Source organism: Pteropus vampyrus, unplaced genomic scaffold (assembly GCF_000151845.1).
Source record: "Pteropus vampyrus isolate Shadow unplaced genomic scaffold, Pvam_2.0 Scaffold303, whole genome shotgun sequence".
NCBI lineage: Eukaryota > Metazoa > Chordata > Mammalia > Chiroptera > Pteropodidae > Pteropus > Pteropus vampyrus.
In genome coordinates, this window is record NW_011889084.1 from 2,729,013 (window position 1) to 2,753,846 (window position 24,834).

The 24,834-nt window shown below is 48.4% G+C and overlaps 2 protein-coding genes across 3 annotated transcripts in view; both read left to right on the plus strand.

Moving 5' to 3' along the window:
* LOC105303382 (ATP-binding cassette sub-family A member 17-like) overlaps window positions 1-1,975 on the plus strand; it is a 74,821-nt gene extending 72,846 nt beyond the window's left edge. Inside the window, exon 31 of the mRNA XM_023521470.1 lies at window positions 1,600-1,975. Within this exon, the coding sequence (XP_023377238.1) occupies window positions 1,600-1,975 (376 nt within the window). The remainder of the gene's footprint in view (window positions 1-1,599) is intronic.
* Window positions 1,976-2,178: 203 nt separating this feature from the next.
* Window positions 2,179-23,979, plus strand: CCNF (cyclin F). Of its 2 annotated transcripts, none has more exons than XM_011376955.2 (17): window positions 2,179-2,289; window positions 3,425-3,579; window positions 4,655-4,761; window positions 5,656-5,723; window positions 6,916-7,109; window positions 7,494-7,547; window positions 8,316-8,420; window positions 8,684-8,761; window positions 10,565-10,716; window positions 15,118-15,282; window positions 17,086-17,209; window positions 17,449-17,629; window positions 17,946-18,033; window positions 20,118-20,217; window positions 20,311-20,438; window positions 21,169-21,338; window positions 22,037-23,979. In XM_011376955.2, the coding sequence occupies exons 1-17, from the start codon at window positions 2,274-2,276 to the stop codon at window positions 22,501-22,503; spliced, it is 2,352 nt and encodes a 783-aa protein (XP_011375257.1). In that variant the 5' UTR covers window positions 2,179-2,273; the 3' UTR covers window positions 22,504-23,979. The 2 variants fall into 2 exon arrangements, with proteins under 2 accessions (XP_011375257.1, XP_023377115.1); XM_023521347.1 differs by lacking the exon at window positions 2,179-2,289 and adding an exon at window positions 2,469-2,650.
* Window positions 23,980-24,834: the final 855 nt, after the last annotated feature.

Consider the following 24,834-nt stretch of genomic DNA (forward strand, 5'->3'; position numbering starts at 1 on the left):
GACTGCTCTGTGACATTTCATAATATCCCCTGCCGCCTTCTGATGAAAGCCCCTCCAAAGGCCTCTCCCCACTGCATCTGGCTCTCTGTCCCTCCATGGCCCCTCCTCTGCCTCCTCTGAAGGTTCCTCTTCCTTTCTCTCTGAATGGTGGGATCGTTCAGGCTACCAGTCCACCTCATGTTCCTTACTCTCCTTTCTGTACCCTGCTACCTTTGAATTCCTTTCTCATTCACCTTCAGGCCTTCAACTATCATCTTATTCAAGCCAGGAACTTCCCTGAGCTCCAAACAGTCTAGATTTTCCCAGTGAGTTCCCTCAGCTTCCTGAAGCCCAGTGGGAAATGAGCTCATCACCCCCTGGGTCCTAAGGACTCGTACTGCCAAGGCAGTGGGTGAGGGCTAGGGCAGGTGTGGCTGCAGCATGGCTAAGAGGAGAACACCTGTTTGTTGAAAAATAAGAAAACTTCACCTCTGAATAAATAAGAGTGATAAGGACATAAATAACAAGACAATTGAGGGACTTTGAGTGACCAGGGATGTTGACGTGGACTCCACGATGTAGTACCACAGGGGAGTTAGAGCAGTCAATGGTGATTCACTCACTCATTGGTGAATCCAGTTTATCAGTACCTTCAAGGTGCTGAAAGAGTGCACCTTCTCCCTGGGGGAGATTTGTAATGAAGCAATAGTACAGGGGAGGAGGACAACAAATTGGGAAACAGAAATCAATGGAAACAAAGGTGTGAGGATGAGAAATCTGAAGTCCTCCATAGATTCCTTCCTGTCCTTGTGTGTGTGTGTGTGGGGGGGGTGCTATGGGACATCTGGGGAGCAGACCCCATGCATGCTCAGCTCTATCCACTTGTTTTCCTGTGCACATCACCCTTACCACCTCCACCACCCCCATCTTCCAGGGCCTCAGCCCCTTGGCATTTTGGGACCACTGAGACTCTCATATCCTGTGTTGCAATCTTACATCTCCTCACTTCTCCATCTCCTGCTCCAGATGGATATGGATGGAGCCTTGGCACCATAGGGTTTAGTGAGCACAGGGATGGGGGCACAAAAGAGAGGAGATGATGCTGACTAAGAACATGGGGAAAGGGGTCTGAGCCATGACCCAGATTCCCTGTCTTCTCCAGGAAAAACCACTCTGTCCTCCCTCAAATACTTCTCCCAGGAAACTGCATTTCTTTCCTTGTCAGAATGTCTCATGGCAGAGGTGGGATGTGAGCTGGTTCCTGAAAGACAGGCCGGGTGGGCACTGCCTAATACCTCTGAACAGAATGCTCGGCTGTGACAGGCAGCAGCCATTAAAGCAAGCAGGTGCACTTCTCTTTTAGGAAGGGCACCCAGGTGGCAACGAGATGTTGCGAACGGACTTGGGGAGATATCTGATCAAACTGAGAGGGTTAGGGCTTGCCCAGGGGCAGGTACAGAGTGAGGGTCCAGGGTGAGCCGCGTTCCTCGGAAAGAGGGGGTCAAATATGCTGGCTGAGTCAATGAAGACTTCAAAGCCCAGGTCTCGAACTCAACTTTCTGCATTACAGTCTATGCAAACAGTGGCCGGGCCCCGAACAAGGGGTCTTCTCGCCTGAAGCACTGGCGGGAAGCAGGACGTGCGACCTCTGGGTGAGGGCCCGAAGTCAGGGCCTCCTGGGAGCCGCGCTGCCCGCGAATGCCAGCTCGCCAGCGTCCACACAGGTAGATGGCCCTGTCGAGGCCACAGCTGCACAGCGATCTCCGCCAAACTCCGCATCCGGAGGTGCAGCCAGTCCGCACAGACCTTCACTGACAACCCACTGCGCACCGTAGCTTCCAGTGGCCGGGACCTCTGCCGAGTCAGCAGCGAGGCCCAAACTTCGAACACCCCAGGGGTTGTAGCCCAGGACTACACGAGCCATTCCAGACTGCAGAAGCCCCTGCGGGGCAAGCCTAAGCCGCGATCCTCCAAGACAACCCCCGGCCTGGCCTAGAAGGCGGGGCAACCGCGCGAGTTCCACCAATCAAAGGCCGGTATTCGAATTCGCGTCCTGGCGCGGCCAATCGAGGGCGTCCGCGGCCGGCGGGTTGGGCGGACCTGGGGGCGGGGCCCCGTGGCCCCGCGGCGCGCGCCCCCCTGAACCGACCAATGGGAGCGCCGGGCGCGTTTGAAAACTAGGGCGGGCGGCGGGGCGGGTCTGCGCGTGCGTGCAGCGGCGCGCACAGGGCCCGCGGGCGGCCGGAGAGGCTTAGACCGCAGTGACGACGGCAGAAGAGGAGGCGCGGGCAGCGATGGGGAGCGGCGGCGGTGAGCATTGGGCGCGGGCGAAGGCGGGACGGCCGTCCGAGACTGCGCAGGCCAACGCGAGCCCTTCGGCCTGGGGTGCGGTGGTCCTGGTGGCGCCCGCCTGGCGCGAGGTTTAAATGCCAAGCAGCGTCCAGAACCCTGTAAAAGACCCGCGCGGGGCCCGGCACCTGTCTGTCGAGGGCTGTGAGCGCGGCCGCGGCTTGGGTGGTTATTACCATGGCGGTTAAGCGTTTCTGTGTCTGTCTTAGAGCAGGGGAATGAGGATAGCGGTCTGGTAAAATTTGTGTAATCTATGAGAACTGGTCGCCCTGCATGCTGATCTGGCTTTCCCAGCACGTTAACTGCTGATGAGAAGACCCAGGTGAAGAGCAGGGCTCTGAGTAAGGAGAGGAAAGTACAGTACTGGGGAGGTGGGCCGGGGGGTGGGGGAGTGGTGGGGAGTCGTGTATAAGGAAGACAGGAGGGAAGAGCGGGTGGAAAACCAGGTAAAATGGAGGTGAGGGGCTTCTGCCCTGGCGCTTCTAGATTGTCTGCGTAGAATGAAGAAGGAGCTGCTAGAGTCGAAAGGAACCCCCCTATGGAGAGAGAGAACACTGGGCAGCTCCGGACATCCGCAGAGTTGGGACAGGCCTGGCCTTGAAGTTCAGCCTTTGCTTCCCTGTTGGGCTAACCCTCCTTTTTGAGTTTGGACTCAAAAAACCAGATTGTTCAAGCCCACAGATCCTTATTGAACATTATGCATTTTTGTAATGTGTTCAAATGGAAGCAAAGAAATCAGCAAGAGTCCCAGGGGGATTAATTGAGCGTGAAATGCCAGGAGAACCTCATCAGCATTGGCTACTTTTTCCCTTATCTTATTGTCATCTGGGCTCTAGATCAGGAAGTTTCCCAATAGCCAAGTTATATGGTTCTTTGCCAGTCACCATAAATACTGAATATTTGAATGAATGATGATGTTATCTGTAATCCTTATATTACTCCTTTATTCAATCTTTGTTGGGAACTGGAAATATGGCTGGTTCCTTTTGTGGGGCAGGGGACAGTAACTAGAAAATCATATTCAGATATAATTTTTCACATCAGTAGAACTCCTTTCCAACACATCATTTGGACCATTCTGATTTTTTTTCTTAAGTGATCCACTGTAGATGTGCCAAGTGTTTCTGTTATCCTACAAAGCGAAGAATAAGAAGGAGGCCGCGAAACCTAACCATCTTGAGTCTCCCGGAAGATGTGCTTTTTCATATCCTGAAATGGCTTTCTGTCGGAGACATCCTTGCTGTTCGGGCTGTAAGTTGTCAGATGAAAATAGTGTCAGCCTTAGCATTGTTTATAACATCAAAGCTTCGTGTTCTTAAATGTCAGAACAGAGCTTTGGCTACAAAAGTAGACAGAGAAACAAGGATGATATTGTTAATAGATGCTCAAGGTATAGGAAAGCTGAAACATAGCACACTCATCGTAATGTTTAACAGAAAGTACCCTTTTATGACAGTGAAATTTCTTAAGTGAAACCCCTTAAGAAATAACATATACTAAAACATATAATATTGTATCTCAACTGTAATTGAAAAATAAATTTTAAAAGTTTATTTTTAAAGAAATAAACTGGTATTAAAAAGAATAAAAGTATATTTTTGAAGACAAATCCCATGTAACATTCAGCACTGAAAGGGACGCTGGGAGGTATTTTACAAATATCAGAACTGCAGCCTCACTTCGAGTAACTTAATTGAGGGCATATAGTGAATTAGTGGGAAAACAAGAACCCGCTTCTCCAAGGCCCAAAGCCGCCTCCATTTTGGTCATAATATCCATGAGTGCTGAGTTTCCAATGGCAGTGGGAACATTAGTCCTTAAAATGCTCATTTTTGGTCAGGGCTCCCGCCAAGGGCAGGGGCTCCAGGTCCTACCTGAGGCTGCTGTCACATGTGCCAGTCTTTTCCAAGAGCCCTTGTTGACCTCCAAGCTCCAGCTGTGCTCCCACTAGCAAAGTCCCAGTTAGAGGAGCACAAAACAGATTTCTGTCCTACCTGTTCCTGTAGAGTTGATTTCCCTGATCCTTGCGGGTATAAACCCTTACAGAGGTGTTATCTCCTCTTTCTCAGCCCAGGTGCTTATTTCTCCATCCAGGACCACTGTCCCCACATTTAAAGCTGCAATGAAACTTGTTACTGGACTCTTTTCTCTATTCAAAGCAACTATTGCTTTGAGACACAGAAACTGGGATCTTTACTACTGGGTTGGGTAAGGGAATAGGAGACCTTTTATCCATCTACATCCTGTCTTCAAAAGCTCTAGGAGCAGAGCTTCTGGGAAGTCCCTTGATAATCCTCCTCCCCACCTTGCTTCCATTGTTCTGCAGGTACACTCCCAGCTGAAGTACCTGGTAGACAACCATGCCAGTGTATGGGCGTGTGCCAACTTCCAGGAGCTGTGGCCTTCTCCAAGGAACCTGAAGCTCTTTGAAAGGTATCGCTGCACCCTGAGAACAGCTTGGTTGTCTTCGGGCCTCCCTGATATGCCAGCCTGTGTTCTAAGACCTGACCTGAGAACAATTTTCCTCTTGTTGTGGCCCCTACCAACACCTTATCCCAGCCGGAAGCAACTGAGGGCTATCAGTCTCATCCATTGGGTCACATGGCTTCAAGCACAGTCTTTAGTCATCCATGCCAGTAGTATATGTGTGACTTATTAGTCACAACAGCACTGAAGGGTCCCAGTTGGGCTCTGACCCATCCCACATGACTCAAACACGGGTCACTTTTGTGTGGAAACTTAATGCAGCAATTTTGTTCAAAATCATGTGATTTAAATCCTATTGTATTTCATTCATTGGCTAATCCCACCTTCCCAGCCTTGAGGCCCATGAGCCCCAGTGTGCCAGTGCCCAAGCAGGCCATCTGAGATGTCATCCACAAACTATACGACTCAACCATTTAAAATGTACAACTCAATGGTTTTTAATATGTTCACACAGTTTTGCAACCATCAACACTGTCTAACTTTAGAACATTCTCATTACCCCAAAATGAAACCCTGTACCCAGTAGCAATCACTTTCTATTTTACCTGCAATCCCTCAAACCCTAGGCAACCACAAATCCACTTACTGTCTCTATGGATTTGCTCATTCTGGACATTTCATATAAGGACTCATATAAATTTGGCCTTTTGTGACTGGCTTTTTTCACTTAGCATGTTTTCAAGGTTCATACATGTAGCATGTCATAGGTAAATGATATGTGACTGCATTACCTAAAAAATTTTCCATTCAGTAAACAAGTATTTTAGCTTCAATTGCTGTGATGGAACATAACCTTTATGGAATAAAATCATGTGATGTTTTATGTTTTTAATGCTCTAGGGCTGCTGAAAAGGGAAATTTTGAAGCTGCTGTGAAGCTAGGCATCGCCTACCTCTACAATGAAGGCTGTAAGTCCTCGCTCCACTTGATGTTGACGTTTTAGAACAAGCAAGAGCCCTTCCCAGTGTTTGTAATTTAGTCACTCTTGTGTCTGGTGGTCTGCCTTACTGTCTCCAGGGAGCTTGTGCCCAGAGGTGCCCTGCTGAGGGACCCATTGATGAACTTTGATTTTATAGGTTAGGGAAGTCCCCTCTTATTTTAATAAACACTTTAATTTCATTTGGCAAAGAATGACTGAGCAAAGACTCAGAATGGGGGCTACTCAGGCAGCCAGCCCTCCCCCAGCTGCCTGCCCTCTGTCTGATTAACACTGCAGCCCATGCCTGGGCTGTGGCTCCTCTCAGCCACAGTTCTTCTCTGGAACACTGGGGCAGCAGTCAAAGCAAGCCTTATTGCATAGGGTTTCAATAACACAGGTAGCCAAGGCTCCAAGAAGGAGGCAGGTATAGGCAGGTCAAAGCTGGCCAGGTGCCTGAATTTCTTCACCCCAAAGGGTGATTCTCCCCAAGGATCTATGTGGCCTTCTCCCAATTCTCGCCTGTCTGCTCAGCACACCAAGGAACCAGCCTACGGTCCATCTTGTCCCAGTTCCCAAAAGGCATAAAGACTTGGGTATAGCCACCATTGTTCTGCTTTTAAAAGATCTGGTGTCTTGCTTAGTTGACAAGACTGTTGTGACTGATGAGCATTCCTCTTCTAGGCTTAGGAGAGCAGCCGTCCTGCCCCCACCATCCCGTCAGACAGCGGTTCCCAGATAGAATTCACATACCATACAACTCACCCATCTAAAGTATACAACACTGCGGTTTTTAGTATATTCACAAAGTTGTGCAGCTATCACCACTGCCTAATTTGGGAAATGCTCATTAACTCAAAAAGAAACATGTACCCGTTAGAAGGGAGGTCAGTAGCAGTTCCCAGCAGGAGGGAGGGTGGTCAAAAGACACCTCTGTGTGAGGGGATACCTTCCCAACCTTCAAAATCCAGGCTGCTGGGAAGACCCTGGTGGGCTCACATGATTCACAAAATAGAGGAAGAAAAGAGAGGAGCCCCTGTCTGGAGGGCTCTTCTTTCCTAAGACATCAGCAGCTTTGCACTCCAATAGGCTTAAGGTTTTAGACTTTCGCAAAAGACCATGGAGAACTTTTCACATTTATCCTCTAGGGATGTCTCTGGCTTACTTTCTTTTCTCCTCCACAGTGTCGGTATCTGATGAAGCCCGTGCAGAAGTGAATGGCCTGAAGGCCTCTCGCTTCTTCAGTCTCGCCGAGCGACTGAATGTCAATGCTGCCCCTTTCATCTGGCTCTTCATCCGCCCGCCATGGTCGGTGTCCGGAAGCTGCTGTAAGGCCGTGGTTCATGAGAGCCTCAGAGCGGAGTGCCAGCTGCAAAGAGTGAGTCCTAGTGAGGGGTGCATGTAAGGCAGGCCAAGCTGGGCAGTCCTAGCCCCATAGGATCCTGGGAGGCGAGAAAACCTTGAGGGAAGATGCCGTGGACCTCGTAATGTCAGGGATCTGAGGGCAGTGGAGGTGCAGAGAATTAAGAGTGTGGGTGTGGGAGTGTCTGGAAACCACCCGGCAGGAGAGGAGGCCTCAGAGCCAGTGGTCAGGGGAATCAGACAATGGGCTGGACTGTGGGCACACTGACAGCTGAGAAGGCAGGACAAGCTCTGTGAAGCAGTTGGTCCTCTGCACAAAGGGGCGGTCAAGAGCCACAGGACACACAGACTGGGAAGGCAGCTTCTCCACTGATAATCACAGCTCTTTCTCCTATTTTAGACTCACAGAGCATCCATACTGCACTGCTTGGGGAGAGTTATGAGTCTCTTTGAGGTGAGTTGAGTTATCCATTTCACTTGGATTCTGTGTTTGACATGCCCCTGGCCTGGTTGAGCACATGAAGTATAGTAGCTCCACATTTCTGTGCTGATTACCTTTCTGGAAACCACAAACACTGAGGGCCAGGAAGTACGTGAAGGCAGCAGAAGAGGGCATCCAAGGTTCAAAGCCAAAGTGATCCCTGACGTGAGAGGCCATGTGGAGCCGGGCAGAGCATCTATATGCATTGCACCACAGTCTTTATTTGTTTCATTGCTCTGCTGTTGGGCGGCCTCTCCCACTCCTTAAACAGCTCTGTACATTTGAGAAAGCTTTAACAAGTTTTGTGATTAAGGGAGCCCATCTGCAGCAGACTCAGGAAAAGTGGTGTCTTCTGGTGACAGGTGTGTGTTGACAGTAACAGGGAGGGCACTGAACAGGAAGGAGGAGGTAAAGGATCCCCAAGATAACCTCTAACATCACTGGGAGTGATTTAGTGTGGAGGGCTGGCCCTCAAGGTGACCCAGGGTCAAGCCAAACATAGACAGTGTCCAAGAGAAAGCAGGCCTGTAAGAGCAGAACTTGTGAGTTTGCTTTCTACATTGGGTGTCAAATTGTATATCTTTAAAGAAGTTATTTCTACTCCAATTTAGTTAACTCATTTTATTAAAGATCAATGCGTATACTCACTTAGGGGTAGGAAAAAAGACGAAGATGGTTAGTAGAATGATTTAGGAGAAAGTACAGACAAAAAGAAGAACAAACTGCTTGGATTTATTCCAGGATGAAGAAAAAAAGAAGCAGGCCCATGACCTGTTTGAAGAATCTGCTAATCAGGGATGTTTGACCAGCTCGTACCTCCTCTGGGAAAGTGACAGAAAGACAGATGTAAGTGGACCTGGGTCTGAGGAGGAGAGGAATTATGTTGTCCATAGACACAATCTCCAAATTGGCCCTTGAAGAAGTTGTCGGCACAAGGGAATCCTCATACAGCTCTTAAGCCCTTTAGAGCCACTGCTTAGTGGGCTGTTTTCAGCACTGCCCCAGAATGACCACTGTCATTTGAGGGGATAAAGGACCCCATGGGTCATTTCTGAGCTTCTCCAGAGATAAAACCATATAAAGTCATGGTGACTTTCTCCCATTGACAGATGTCTGATCCTGGACGATGCCTCTACAACTTCCGGAAACTCAGGGACTATGCTGCCAAAGGCTGCTGGGAAGCACAGGTAAAGTGGGAGCTGGCCTTTGTCCTTACACCTCTTGGGCTCCCACTCAGGAGGCAGTAAGATTGGCCCAGGGCTGGAGCCGGGTTTTAAAGGAATTTAGTTCTGGAGTGTGTGGGGAGGAGAGCCCAGAGTGCCTCTTTCATCTCTGCCTATCTCCGCCCCATCATCTCAGAGCCCATTGCCCCTAAGCCATTCACCCTCTTAATTTCTAAGTGCTTATGGACTGTATCTGCTATCAAAATTCATACTGTTCCCTAAAGTTGTCCTGTAGGTAAAGCTTATCTCAGCAGCAGAACTCGAGGCTCCTTAGAGCAGATGGGCATCTAGAGTGCTGTCCTTTTCTCTTCGTTCGACCTGCACACCAGTGTCAGAACCAGGACACCAGGGATTGTTGGTGTTCTCAAGGCACTCTCCCGTTACATCTGTAAAGTCATGGTTTCAAGACAAATCAAAGAAAGCCAGTCAGATAGAGAGTGGTTGAGAGTTGTCTACTCTCAAAAGCTAAGAAAGAAAATCACAAAGTGGTACATGGCCCAGGCTGACAAGTCACAGAACACTGTAATGTTTGTGTCCAAAAAGGCAGTCAGCAAATTTACAAGACATATAACAATGTGATTCTATTGGAAGCTCAAACTCATCATATAAGAAAAGTAAGACCGTAACAGAAGTCCACAGGGCCTCAGTGCCCTCTTAGAAGAAACAAACACAACTGGCACAAATGCAGAGCAGCAGCATTCTGCTCAATGCTGGTCGGAAGGGCACATGATCTCAACTGTCACATTAGCAAATTACATATATGTATGTCCTCTGTTTTTCAGTGGATCCCTATTTCAGAAAATACACACTTTTAACAGTAGTCATTTTTGCTGGTAAAGATGTGATAAAATAGTCTTCCTATTAGTGGGCGTGAACATCAGGTCTGGCCTTTCAGAAAGCACTTGGACACGAGTAGCAAAAGGCTTAGCAGAGCCATTCTTGTGTACTGACCACGTGAGCAGGCAGGTGCAGGTGCTAAACAGTCTGCACAAAGATATCTCAGAAATAAAACATCAGAAACATCCAAAATGGAAAAATAGGTGAAACATGCTTACAGATAATTCATCTCCTAAGGAATTACGTTATTAGGTGGGCAAAGAAAAGATGTATATATACTGTGATCACAAATGCATATACACACTGCTACAAATGCATAGAAAAATCTGAAAGGAACTAGAAATAGTGATAGTAACCACCTGAGGGCTTTGTGGGTAGGTGCTGGATGGTTCTTGTCCCAAGTGTTTGACACATCTCTGTTAATCCTCACATCCATCTGCCAAAGCAGATACTGTATGCCACTTCATAAGAAGGGAAACTGAGGTACAGCACTTGCCCCAATTTGCCTGTGGTCACATACCCAGGTTTTAAAGCCAAGTCCTGTGAGCCCCCAGCATGATCTTTGCCATTTTGCCATGAGGCTTACCCCTGAAGTGTCTAGCTTTCACAATTAGGGGATGAGCAGAAACAAAATTTTTTTTAAAAGTTGGCAGAAGACTTAAATTGGCTGAGGAGCTATACCAGGGTAGGAAGGGGACTGACGTTCCATTATACACCTTTAGTCCTTTTTAAAATTCTTTATCATGGAATAATATTACTTATTTCAAAAAGAATAATTAAAATCTTAGTCATGCTGGTTCCAGAAGGCTTACAAGGCCTAAGGAGGCCAAATGTATATACATGTCCTCTCCCTCAACAGCCTTTCACATTTGGAGATAAAACCTCAAAAGCCACTGCTTCGTCCTCATTCTCCGTGCCTTTCCTTCTCAGGTGTCTTTAGCCAAAGCCTGTGCAAATGGAAACCAACTTGGATTAGAAGTGAAAGCTTCCAACGAGATAGTCTGCCAGCTGTTTCAGGCCTCCCCTGCTGCCAATAAGCAGGAGGTCTTTTCCATGCAGAAGGGACTCAACGACACAATGAGGTGAGGGTTCAAGCCAGAGCTTCAGATCAGGAGGCAAAGTGACCACTGGTCTCTGGGGTGAAGGGAGTTGTTCCTTCTGTTTCACCTAAGCCACCTGTCAAAGAGCACCCTGTGTTGTCAACCTCACTGGGATCCCCCCATTCATGTATGTGTATGTTTTCTAAAACCAATAATGCTTAAGTTATTCAGGGCTTTGAAGAGAAAATATCCCATGTAATGTCTGCTCTCTCCAGGTTTCCTTTTTAAGCCTCAGAACAAGTTAAACCATTTAAATAGAACAAAACAATTTAAATAGAACAAAAACCAATCTTTATAAAATGATGGGATTCATATTTCCAACTTCTGAAGCCAAAAAACCACCTTTTCTTTACAACCCATCCTCATGAGCATCAACTTGGTTCATGAAACAATATGGCCATTCGAGTCAGCCTGACCCAGGGAGTTATGCCTTCTGGGGCCGCTGCACCCGAATGCCTGGCAGCCCGAAACCCCAGCATGACCTACCTCTTCCTACAGGTCCATTTTTCTCCCAGGTTTAGAGATAAGACACTTGTACACTCAGTCACAGAACATGTTAGTAAAATGGAAAATGTGAATAAATTTTTAAGCTTATGCAAGAGATTTCAAATACATTTTGGGTTCATAATGGGCAGGCTCTGGCTAAACTGCAGCAGACAATGCCCAGCGCATAGTAAGTTCTCACACTGTGGGATGTGTCGTCCTCTGTTCCCACATTAAATGTCACAAAGCTATTATTTTTTTTTTACTCTTTTTTTCCCCCTGGGTTTATTGAAATATAGACAGTTGCTCATATTTACATTGTACAATTCAATGACTTTTTTTCAATTATAATTGGCATACAATAATATATTAGTTTCAGTTGTTCAGCATAGTGATTAGAGATCTATGTAACTCACAAAGTGATTACTCTACTAAATCTAGTACTCTTCTTCCCCCTTACATATTTATTCCATTATTAACTACTTTCCTTATGCTACACTTTATATCTCCATGTCTATTTTGTCACTATCCATTGGTACTTAATCCCTTTGCCCTTTTTCGCCATCCTCCCCTCTCCCTTCTAAAACCAGTAATGCTTAAGTTATTCAGGGCTTTGAAGAGAAAATATCCCATGTAATGTCTGCTCTCTCCAGTTTTCCTTTTTAAGCCTCAGAACAAGTTAAACCATCTAGTAGCCCTCAAAATATTCTCTGTATCTATGAGTTTATTTCCATTTTAGTTGTTGTTTATTCTTTAGAGTCTACTTGTATGTGAAATCATGCAATATTTGTCTTTATCTGACTTACTTCATTCAGCGCAATACCCTCTAGGTCCATCAAAGCAATGTCTTTTTCCATCCCCTTCCTTTTAGTCTCTGTGTGTCTTTTAAGCTGAGTTTAAATCTGAGCGAGCCTCTTGTAGGCAGCATATGTAGGGGTCTTGTTTTCTTATTCATTCAGCCTCTCTATCTTTTGGTTGGAGCACTTAATTCTTTTCTGTTTGAGGTACTTGTTGGTAGGAATGTAATTTTTTCCATTCTTTATTCTTGTTTTGATACATATTTTTTCTCTTAAAGAAGTCCCCCAACATTTCCTGTAATACTGGCTTGGTGTTGAAAAACTTCCTTAGCTTATTTTTGTCTGGTAAGCTCTTTATCTGTCCTTCAACTCTAAATGATAGTTTTGCTGGATAAAGTATTCTTGGTTGTAGATCTTGAGTTTTCATCACATCGAATATTTTGTGCCAAGCCTTTCTGTCCTGCATAGTTTCTTTTGAGAAATCAACTGCCAGTCTTATGGGTACTCCCCTGTAGATAACTAGCTGCTTTCCTCTTGCTGCTTTTAAGATTCTCTCTTTGTCTTTAAGCGTTGGCATTTTAATTATAATGTGTCTTGTTGTGGGCCTCTTTGGGTTCTTCTTTTTTGGGACTCTCTGAGCTTCCTGGGGTTGTATGTCTATTTCCTTCACCAAGTTAGGGAAGTTTTCCAACATTATTTCTTCAAATAGCCCTTCAACTTCTTTTCCTTCAGGTACCCCTATGACATGGATATTTTTACATTTAATTGTGTCTCATAGGCTCCTTAAATTATTATTATAGTCTTGGCTTCTTTTCTCTTGCTGTTCTGATTGAGTGTCCTTGGCTTCCCCTTCCTCCATATCTAAGTGGTTCGATCCTCTTCTTTATCCACTCTGTTTATTCCCTTTGATATACTCTTCATCTCAGATCATGTGTTTTTCATTTCTGACTGGTTTCCTTTTATAATTTCTATTTCCGTTTTTATGTTTTTTATCTCTTTGTCAAAGTTCTCATTGAATTCATCTACACTTCCCCTAAGTTCATCTTTATAACCTTTCTGTGTCTGTTTCTATGTACTGAGCAATGCTCCTAAGTCGCCCAGTCTTATTAGAACAGCTTTATGAAGTAGGTGTCCAGTGGCACAGTCCTGAGAAGGGTTCAGCTGCAGGCTAGGTTTAGCCCCAGCATGTGCCCTTCAAGGGCCACCTGTTAAGATTCAGCAGGCAATCCATAGTTGCTGTGCTTTTAGTTGCCTCAAGAAACCATACCAGAAACCGAGGCCAGCTGCCACCAAGTGTAAGTCTTGGCGCTGCTCAGCAAGGAGCACCGGAGTCACCGAGGACACAACTAGATGTGGCTTGGGTGGGGCCGTGAGTTGGAGGAGGCGGAGTTTCAGGGAATCCTCTGGGGGTAGCGATCTCTGTTATTCAGTTTGATGATGTCTCAGCTATGGTTGGGCTGTGTTCATACACTGGGAGGTGGGGAGGGCTCAACAGAGGAACAGTGGATACTGCCGGCACTTCTGCCTGGAGAGAGCCTCGTCTCCGGCCCTCACTCTGACAACTCAGTGTCCCCCTGTAAGTCCCTGGTGTCTCGCCCCTGTGCAGCCAGCTCAGCACTGGTGCTCAGAATGAGGTCTGTCACTGCAAAAGTCCAGTCATGGACACAGCCCCTTTAAGAGGTGTCTGCAGCTGCCGGCTACAGCTGCCACAGCTTCTGTCTCACTCATCCTCTCCCGCTGGGCAGCCTCACATCTTCACCCTCATCTACTTCCTACTGTTGCAGGTTGATTATTTCTCTCCCTAGTTGTGCTTCTGTTCATCTAGATCCCAGGCAATTTTCCTTGCTGTTTACTCTGTGTTTGTATCACAACTTTGATTTTGTCACAAGAGGGATGAACAAAGCCTCTATCACCTAAGCCATTTTTCCCCTCCCATTTTTTTCAGAAAGCTATTGTGATTTTGAATCCTGTGCCTGTGGTGGCAGTGGCAGCCCCCCACCCCATTTCTCTCAGCTCTTCCCTCTTTCTGTTAGAAGAAATATGCTGATAACACCTTGCGCTTCCTCAGTCTGCTTTTTTTCTTTTCTTTTTTTTTTGGACTATCGCTATTCCTTTTTTTGGGGGTAACAAATTTTGCTTTTTCTTTTTCAAGAACTAAAACAACTATTGAAATATCATTTCAGCCCTTGAGTTGAACATCTTTCCATTCTCTATGCCAGACAATTGCCAACTTTGTTTTCATTGAGGTATAATCGACATATTAGTTTCAGATTTAACCATTTTCAGGTATATACTTTGGTTGGTCTTTTTATAAATCAGATTGTTAAACTTGTTAATTCTGTCTGTGTAGGGGAGCTTCTTCTGTTCCAATAGTGACTGGATTAAACCTTAAAACACCTGAAGCTCATGCTCTTCCTCCTTCTGGCTTATCTTCCTCCTTCATCCCTTCCCCCTTCCATTCCACCACCACTGCTTCTCTCTTTCCATCCGCCTATAAGAGCTGCTTCTCTCTAGGCTGACATGAGGAAGCCATCCCTCCTATCTGTGCAGATTCTTGCAGAATCACAGTTTTTCTCTCTCTCGCTTCTGTCTTCTCTCCTTTGTCATTTACTGTACTCGAGTATCCTGGCCATTGCACACAACATTCCCTTGTGATGTCTGTATCCCTGGCCCTAGGTTTTAGCCCTCTCAAGGAGGGACCCCATCCATGTCTGTGGGCTCTGTCAGGCTGTGTCCTCCGTCAGGGTTGCTGGGTGACTGAGAACTCCAGCTCACAGGCTCAATACATCCTGCTTTGGCTGTGTTCTTGGCTCTTTGCTCTTATGCAGAGAGTTTTGGTAAAGGACCCCACAGGTGAGCTGTTCCTCAGAAAGTGTACAGGTTTGCAGAAAGACCAAAGCTCTGCTTCTCAGAAACAAAGTTGAGAGACATGGGCCCTCCCCAGCTCCCTTGAACATTGCATCTCAGCCTCAAATGGTTCCTGGGTAAACTGATGGTACAGATGACCAGCTCACTCTCTTGGGACAGAAAGGCCATTGGAAATGGGAGACAGGACGTTTGTGAATACTCGCTCTAGTGTTCAGGGGTGGTGCTCTTCCCACAGGTACATTCTAATAGATTGGCTGGTAGAAGTCGCCACCATGAAGGACTTCACGAGTCTGTGCCTTCACCTGACTGTGGAATGTGTGGACCGGTACCTACGGAGGAGGCTAGTGCCCCGGTACAGACTCCAGCTGCTAGGCATCGCCTGCATGGTCATCTGCACCCGGTGAGAAGCCCCTCTGCAGCCAAGACCACAGGACAGTGCTGCTTGCTAGCCTTGCCCAACTTCATGGGCTGGCTTTTCAGGGAAATAAGGCTTCAGTGTCCCACCTCATTAGATGGGGGGTTTTATTTACAGAGTGTCTAAGTCGGGCAGTCTTCCCCACACAGGTTTACCCTGCGTGGCCACTCGTCCCAGCACATGGTCTCAGGACCCAAAATAGTTGGCTGTTCTCCACAGTCCTCCACCAATACCACAGAAACACTGCTTTTATGTGTTTCTCAAGTATGTATCATTAGAAACCAGCAGTTAGTAGGTCTCAAACGCCCCACCCAACTCCCCACAGACCCCGCTCTAACCACACAGACCGGGCACCTGCTCCTTGCATGGCAGCCTGCACCCTTGGCAGCTCTGGTGTTTCAGGCTGTACCATCTTCAATTTTACCTGAATCTGCCATCCCTTAACAAATACCTGTCTGTTCTAGTCTTGCCTTTGAAAATAATGTAGACAGTGATTCCCACCATACATTTTGCATTTTCTAGTTTTCCTAAATCAGATATTGCCCTCATAGTCTACCATTTCCTCTGGGCTGTGCTTTCCAGACCGACTGTCCTTGTCTGTAAGGCTTGGGGAGTAAGGAACAGGCTTACTGCACACAGTGGTGTAAACTACAGATTGATTTCTTTTACACGGTAATCCAGAGGCAGAGGGTCACGTCATTGGGATGGATTTTCTGTTGCAGGAGATCACAGAGGAGCCCCAGTTGTTGTCTTACTCTCTGCCACCCCCCATGACCCCTAAGGTCACCGTGTCCACGTTTGCAGCAAGTTCAGTCACATGGCCTCAGTGGAACTGGAAAGTGTGGTCTCTGGATAGTCGTGGAAGTAGGGTAATAACGACCATAGGTAGTGGGAGCATGGGTGCAGATTGCTACACACTTGTCTGGGCCCCTCTTAGCTTTCCAGGTCTCCTGGACAGAGATGGCTGAACAGACAGGGTCTCTGCCTCCTGGACCTAGATGGCATAATTACATCCCTGCTGTCAGAGACCCAGTTATTGGACCACAGACTGACTAGCAGTGAGATGATAATTGCTTAAAATTTTTAGAGGCTGAGATGCCCTGCCTCTGCTCTCAAAGCAGTACCTGTGGCTGCTCCAAGCGCAGGGCTCTTGCCCACTTGCATCTCATCCTTTTGGCACCTTTGGTCACCGTGCATCCCAGTCTCTCTCATTCAAGCTGATAGCACATTCAGCAGCTGCAGAATTTTTAGTACCGAGCCAGCCCTAGGCTTGGCCCCGGTCCACCCTCACCCTTGGCAGACCACTGGACCAGTGTGTTCTCTGATAGTTGACACTGATGGAGAGTAGAGAACAGGGTGACTACCTGCCTAAGGGACGATCAAGATTCTTGTGGCCAGACTTCATGCTGTGTATAGACCTTTGAACAACCTTCAGCTCAGATCTGTTGGCTTACCTGCCTCCCGAGTTTAGTCACTCTGTAGAATCTGGCACAAGGCAGGGCAACCCTTCCCTCAGTCACTAAGAAGACTACTGATCACATCATTCATGAGTACCTTTTGTAGAAACATCTATGCACCTGGTGGTCCAGCTACTCCCACTGGTCCATAGCACTAATCCCTTTTCCTTTCCAGCCCCTTAGGACAGGATTGTGCGACCTTTTCAGTTCCCCTCAGTGGCCACAGACAGCCAGGTCTACTCTTTTTATCTCCCTCTGTCACTGAAGCCTAAAGCCATCGCCCTGCCAAGGGAAATGGACTCAATGCTTAGACCCTTTCTCCACATTCCAGGTTCATCAGCAAGGAAATCCTGACAATCCGGGAGGCTGTGTGGCTCACAGACAACACGTACAAGTACGAGGACCTGGTGAGGATGATGGGAGAGATCATCTCCGCCCTGGAAGGGAAGATTCGAGTAAGTGGCCATTTGCTTTTTCCTTGTAAGTCAAAATGGCGGTCATGTGAGGGGGCAGCAGGAGCCAAGGGCATCCACATAGTGTTGAGCTTTCCTGCCCTGGGAAGTCTTTCTGGACCCAGAAGGCATGTTGTCACCACACACCTTGGTGTCCAGCCTGAACATTGGTTGGGCCAGACCCCAAACTGGGCCAGCCTCCTTGTGCTGAGAGTCCACTTTCACCTCCCGGTTCTGTCTAGGTCCCCACCGTGGTCGATTACAAGGACATCCTGCTGACGCTGGTTCCTGTGGCACCAAGAACCCAGCATCTGTGCAGCTTCCTCTGTGAGCTCTCCCTGCTGCACACCAGCCTGGCTGCCTATTCCCCAGCCCACCAGGCTGCAGCTGCCTTGCTCCTGGCGAGACTGATGCACGGGCAGAGTAAGAAGCCTGGGGCCTGGGGGGTTTCTAGAGTCAGGAGATGATGTTCTGATACAAAGGAGGAAAGGGGAGAAAAAGAAGCAGGCCCACCTCTTCTGGAGAAGAAAACACCAGAATGGACTAAAAGCTGTTCTCTGGGGGTGAGGTTAGGGATGGTTCTAATTTAAGTATTGCCCACACTGTTGACAGTGAGCAGGCATGCATTGTATGTGGGGTCTGTGCAACTCAGCTTGGAGAAATGCCACAACAGAACCATCTGGGCTGTGGGTGTGAATGGGAGTCAGAATGGCCCCACCATTCTTTCTTTCCTCCCCAGCACAGCCCTGGACCACTCGACTATGGGACCTTACTGGGTTCTCCTGTGAAGACCTCATACCCTGTGTCTTGAGCCTTCATCAAAAGTGGTGAGTCAAAAAGAAATGGATCCTCCCACCCAACCTCTGCCACAGAGGCTGTATCCTCAAGTATGAGGGACAGAGGCTCTCACGAGAGGGCCATCAATCCACACAGACCTTTCCTGTAGTGAATCTTGTATCTCGAGTTGACATTTAAACATTCCAGGGCCATGTCGCTTATTTCACTTGTTTTTAACATATGATGTGTGTGCAGCAAGCAGCTCCTCCCAACCCAAGCCGAATTCCATAGGCAGCAGACTAACAGATAAAATGAGACCATCTCTCAGTTGGGTGGGAATTTCGGTGTACGACACAATATGTTGTGACCTAGCTCTGGTAAACTTTGGTCTCCAGGCACATACCTGGCTGCTGCCCATCTCCGTTCAACTTTTATACTCTTCCTACTCTTTGGCCCCCTCACTCTGGTCCCCACTATCCTCGCCACCGTGGGCATATCTGCTAAAGCCCCCATGACCACCTCCTTCCTCAACCAGGCTGAGCTGCCTCAGTGTTCCCTTCCCCCTTGCATGAGTCCAGGTAATTCCAGCTTTCTGCTTCTCCTCAGATGTCCCCTAGAAGATGTAACCACTTCCAGGATTCAGAACACATTTAAAGCCCAAGCCCCATGCCTCCTGCCACTTTATCCAAGCCAGAACCCCTCTCTTCCTAGGGCCATTCCTCCTCATAGATTGTATTTGGTGCTCTGTGGACAAGGCCCTGTCATCCTAGCAGAGACCTTGGGCCAGCCAATTTCTGCTTCTCTGTCCCTGTGTCCCAGGGGCTCTCAAGGCCAATGCACTTTCTTTGCACGTCTCGGGATCTGCTTCCCTTGGCCTCCACTGGCTGTCCATGGTCACTCCCCCAGCCACCTCCTAGATTACTGCAGTGGCCATCTCTGAGCATGTCACTTCCACTTACACCTTCTGAGTTGAGATCAGAACTCTCCAGCTCAGCCCAGATCCCTCTGACCAGCCCCTGCTCTGGCCCATCTGCTACGTCTCCCCATTCCCCACTGTGTTCCAGCCTCATGGTCCTGTCAGTGTTTCGCAGGGGTTGGCATGGGCTTCAGCCCACCGTTTTCTCCTGCAATGCCCAGACCTTGTAGCTGATGGACAGGGAGTGCAGGTAATAGTCAGTGGGTCAGCATGTGTCTCACCCCATGGCTGCTCACACTAGGAGTACAAATAGTCATTACCAGGCTACCAAAAGTTATTGCTAGGCTGTCCCCCTACACCACCCCCAAGTTATTTTCCCCCAACACTGTGATGCAGCGTTGGCTCCTGCATGCTGGGCCTGGGTTCCCTTGTGATCCCTGCAGCTGCCTGAGGGGTTCTGTTACCCCATTTTTCAGAGAGGTCTCCTAAGGCATAACAGGGAGAAGCACCACATCCCACAAAAATCAAAGCTGGGTTGAATCTAGATAAATTGGAAACATTTATTTAAAAACTAAACTTTTTTTTTTTTAAGTATAATTCAACTACCATCAATTTTAAAATATTTTCACCACCCTCAAAAGAAACCTTGCACTTGAAAAAGAAACCCCCATATGTCCCCCTCCCTTCCACCCCTAGGCAAACTCTCATGTACTTTCACTCTCTGGATTTGCCTGTTCTGGACATTTCATACAAATGGGATCTTGTAATATGTGGCCTTTTGTGGCCAGTCTCTTCCACTTACATAATGTTTTCTACTGTAATACTATTCCACCATGTGAAAGGACCACATTATGTTTACTATGTGTACATCAATGGACATTAGGGTAATTCCTGCCTTTTGGCCATTATGAATCATGCTGCTGAGAACATTCATATACAAGTTTCTGTGCAGATGTGTGTGTTGACATTTCTCTTGAAAATACACCTGGGAGTGGAATTACTGGGTCATAGGTGACTCTAGGTTCAATCTTTTAGGAACCGCCAGACTTTTCCACAGTGGTACCTGTTTTACTTGCCATCACTGGGCTGTTTTTCAAAGTCTGTCCCCTCTCACTTCAATAAGAGAGGCTAGAAAGTCTCTCTGGGTCGGGATGCCAATGATGCCTGCCCTAGAGCCCCTCCTGTGCCTCACTGTTTCTCATGTTTTCCTGTTTGCAGCTTCCATGATGATGTCCCCAAGGACTACAGGCAAGTCTCTCTGACCGCCGTGAAACAGCGATTTGAGGACAAGCGCTATGAAGAGATCAGCCAAGAAGAGGTGACACCCTCTGTCCTGCCGGTTGGGGTGGGGACAGGCCCCTGCCTGCTCCTCAGGGCCTCAGCTTTCCCTCTGACCCTGGCTTTTTCTCAGGTGCTAAGCTATGGCCAGGTGTGTGTGGCTCTAGGAGTGAAACAAGAGAGCCCAGAACCCACATCTTTCCTCAGCGCGGGGGACATTGACTCCTTCCTCAGCTCTCCCTCTGCAAGGAGAACCAAACGGTTAGTAGCCCCGCGTCTGTAAGGGAGCGATTCAGTGTTGGCTCCTGCATACTGGGCCTGGGTTCCCTCGAGATCCCTGCAGCTGCATGAGGGGCTCTGTTACCCTCTTTTTCAGAGGGGGCTCCTAAAGCATAACAAGGAGAAGCAGCAGATCCCATGAAAATCAAAACTAGGTTGAATCTGGGCCTCGGGTCTGTAGGCCTGAGCTGCACTGTCTGCAGCCTCATCCTCCTTCCTCCACATGCTGTCTCTCTTGTTTCAATGGTGCCCTCTGAAGATGGGCTTGAGCGTGGGTTGAGTCCAGCTCAGACTCTAGCCCTGCCACTCACCCATCACATATCGCTCCACAGTGTTGCTGGTACTCCCTGCACTCCAGCTATACCTCATTAGTGTCCTCAGCACCTCCCTTGCTCCCCCTCATCTCCACCCTAATCTCCTGTGTGTATCCCATTTACCTCTGTCTCTCCCATCTCAATGTCCTGGCTGTACCACCTGGAATAACTTCTCCTCCCCACTTCACCCATCAGAACTCATATTGATCCTGCAAAGTCCAGATGAGCAGGAGCCTCTCTATGCTGCCAGCCCTGCCTGTGGGACTCAGGGAAGGCACTGGGTGGCTGTGTTGTCCCTGTTATGCCACACTGGGGCAGGTCAGGCAGGTACCAAGGACCAGGCAGGGCCTCCCAGCACTGCCACCTATGACTGGGTTCCTGGCATCCCCACCTCATAGGAAACGAGAAAACAGCCTCCAGGAGGACAGGGGCAGCTTTGTCACCACGCCCACCGCAGAGCTGTCCAGCCAGGAGGAGACACTACTGGGCAGCTTCCTGGACTGGAGTCTGGACTACTGTTCTGGCTATGAGGGCGACCAGGAGAGCGAGGGCGAGAAGGAGGGCGATGGTGAGTCCCGCAGCCACAAAGCCGCCCATGGGCTATGCCAAACAGGGCAGTGGGCAGAAGGGGGGCTCTCATCAAGGGCCCTTGGGCTTACCTACAGAAAAACATGTCCAGACACAGGTAGACGTGAGAGAACAGAGCCCCTAGGACACCACAGGTTGGGGTTAGGAGAGAGGATTTGGGCCAAATGTTTATCCAGCTAGCCTGTGTTGATGGAAGGACCTCAACAGAACAAGGAGAGAAGAAGAGACCCTGTCTGGAATTCATAATAAGATCTTTCCAGGACATTGTATGAGATGTGTTCCCCACTGCCTTGTTGGGCTCTGTGCCTCATATACTCCTTCAAGGGAGGCTGCAGGAGAGGAGACGAGACTCTGTCCCCATGTTCTCAGGCAGTCATCTGCACAGAAAGCCCAATTCAAGCACATTCTGTCAATTTTCCAATTGCTTGCTTTTGTGTACACGAAGGGAGTTAAGTAATTAGATGACCATTTCGTTGTCACTTCCTACTATCCTCCAAGTCCCATTGGGTACCATCCCAAGCTTGAAGAAGGCACTTCACCCTCAATTTTTTAACCCAGAGGAGATCAGTACATGTGGCCAAGAGCCACACCTGTCCTGGCTGAGTCTTGACTGGGTCTTGACTGCGTCACCCCAATGCGCAGGTTGCGGCCTGACCTCACCCCCGCCTTCTCCCGCAGTGACAGCTCCCAGTGGTGTCCTTGATGTCTCCGTCGTGTACATGAATCCAGGACAGCACTGCTGCCAGGAATCAAGTGACGAGGAGGCCTACCTGGAGGATGAAGGATGCCAGGACCTACACGCCTTGGCACCAAACACCCAAACACCTTTGGCCCCAGGGCCCGAGCCCCATCTCTGCGGCAGCAGGGAGCTGGGCAAGGACATTACAACCTCAGGGTACTCCTCCGTCAGCGCGAGTCCCACAAACTCCGTGGACGGCGGCCCTCCCCAATCTACCTCACCACTGTCCCCAGGCAGTGACTCAAACACACAGCCTTGCCACCATCATACCAGGAAGTCATGTTTACAGTGTCGTCCCCCAAGTTCTCTGGAGAGCAGCGTTCCCCAGCAACAGGTGAAGAGGAAAAACCTATCTGCCCCCAGCAAAGAGGAGGAGAACACAAACTTGGGCTTCCTAGAGCTGTGAGTGTGTCAGAGTGTTTGCCACATTGAATGTTTGCTTAGAGAGGGCTGCTGCTGCATGGGGAAGAGAGAACTTGGGGCACTAAGTGTCTTTCACAGAGGAGTCCCATTCAAGCCATAAGAATGTCTAAATCAGAACAAAAACTCAGATCCTTCTCTTTGAAAAGTTTAGCCTCAAAGCAATTGTACCGTGTGAAGCTTATTTCTTTGTCCCCTCCTGTCTGTCCATCCTTTCTGGGAAGCTTGAGCCCATGTCTTGATAATCCCATCCCCATTCAAATCCATCCCAAAAGCCAACAATTTTCATAGTTGAGAACACATGTGAGCCAGGTAGACTGGCACAGCTCGCCCCTCCCTGCATCTATCTAGTTCAGGGTTCTAGGGAGCTAAGAGCACTGAGCACACCACCATGCCCACCTTGGCCTGCCTGGGGCATCCACTCCTTTACAGGGCAGAGGGTCCCATGGCGAGGGGGCCCTGCCCTGGGCATTGTTATGGACTGCTTGTAGCCGCCAGGCTTGAGGGTCCTGACTTTTTGCAGACCAGGGCCTCAATGTTTTAGTCATAGGTTCCCTCCCTCCCACACTCCCAGCTCATTTTAGAAATGTGTTCCTCCTCCCAAAATGATTTTTCTGTGTCCCCAACAGATGCTGTCTGTTTGAACATCACTCTTTGCACTGAATTTCTGGGCCATTTCTTTTCCTGTATTTCCATCCTTCACTCTTCTAAGATGAAAACAAAAAAATTTAAACAGAAGATGTTAAATTTTTAAAAACAAGAGATTCTTAACATTTAGATTCAAACCTCTCAAAGCTATCCTGACACTCTATGCAAAAAGAATTTAACTAGAGAGGTTAGCCAGAAAAAAATGTCATTTGTAACATCTGAGGTGACCTAGATACAGAAGAGCAAGATGCAAAAGACCTGTCCCTGCCTGCTGGGTACGGGTGGGTCGGTGGGTCGGCTGTGAGTTCCTGAGAATAAGTAGAAAGACTCACTCCCCACCTCCCCAGGGGCAGTCTGAAGTATCTGCCAAAGACTGACCCTGACCTTTCCCCATTTGGGATGATCACTGACACTTGCCCTGTTGTGATAGCTTGTTTCCTCTCGAAGTGTCAGAAAGAACCACTTGGCCAGAAGTGTCCCCAAATGCTCTTGAATCAAAACTAGGGACATGGAGATGCTAACTCAGTGGTGGCTTTTTTGGGTGCCTTGGTTTGTGTGTGTGTGTGTGTCTGTGTGTGTGTGTCTGTGTGTGTCTGTGTGTGTCCCAGTGGGAGCTGTCTTTGCTACTGTAAGAATTCTGACCACCTCAGGCAGGGTGTGGTTGGGGTACGGGGACCCTGGCTTTGAGATTGCAGACCTCTCTTTTCAACTCTGTGCCCCCGGGCATGTGTGAGCCTCAGTTTCCTCATCTGTAAGATGGGGCAATACCTACCTCACAGGGGTGTTGTGAGGATTAAATGTGATAAGGATAGCAGCAGCTGAGTGATGTGCATATCTGAACTGCCTTATATCACTTCCTACTGTCACCCAAGTCACATTGGAGCACTTGTCCATAGCCCCTTGTCAGAATCCAAACTCTGGATGGACCCAGTTCTCTGCCTTCTCCCAGCCTGCACCTGTAGAAAACCACTCCACTCCAGGGGGACCTAATACCACCTGACCACAGTGTAAGGTCTCCCCAAGTCCTAAGAGTCACCTTGGCGAACTCCTACTGTGGTATAGGGTCTCCCTGTGTCTCCTAAGTGCTGATTATACCCTTTTCCCTCCCTCATACCTCACAGAGAATCTCATGGTTGGCATGAATCGTATTAGCCTCCACCCGTTATGCATGAAAACAGGCCACTGCAGATGGAGGGGCTAAGGAGTAGTTCAGGGCTGCCTGGGTCCCAACCCCATTCCCCTCTCTTCCTGGTTCCCTCAACTCCCTCCTTTATGTCTCTGTCTCCTATGCTGCAGCTCCTTCCTATTGGTAACTATAAAACGGGTACTTCTCCATCTTTAAACAACCCCCACAAAGTTTGTCATCCTTCCAGCTAACCCAAGATCTCTGTTATCTCCGATTATATTGGAACTTGCCCACATCACTTGTCCCAGCCATCATCTGTCCCCACAATCCCCTCCAGGGGGTCCCCTTAGTTACTGATGGCCCATACCCCATCCCTTGGATACCCTCCTTGTACAGCCTCCCATTGCGTCTTTGACACCGGTCTCTGCTGTCCACCTCTCTGGGCTCCAGCTCTCCTGTCATCCATCCCTCCCCGTCCCTGTCCATGCACACCTGCCGCACCTTGAACCATCTTGCCCAGGCCCAAAGCTCCATGTGCCACAC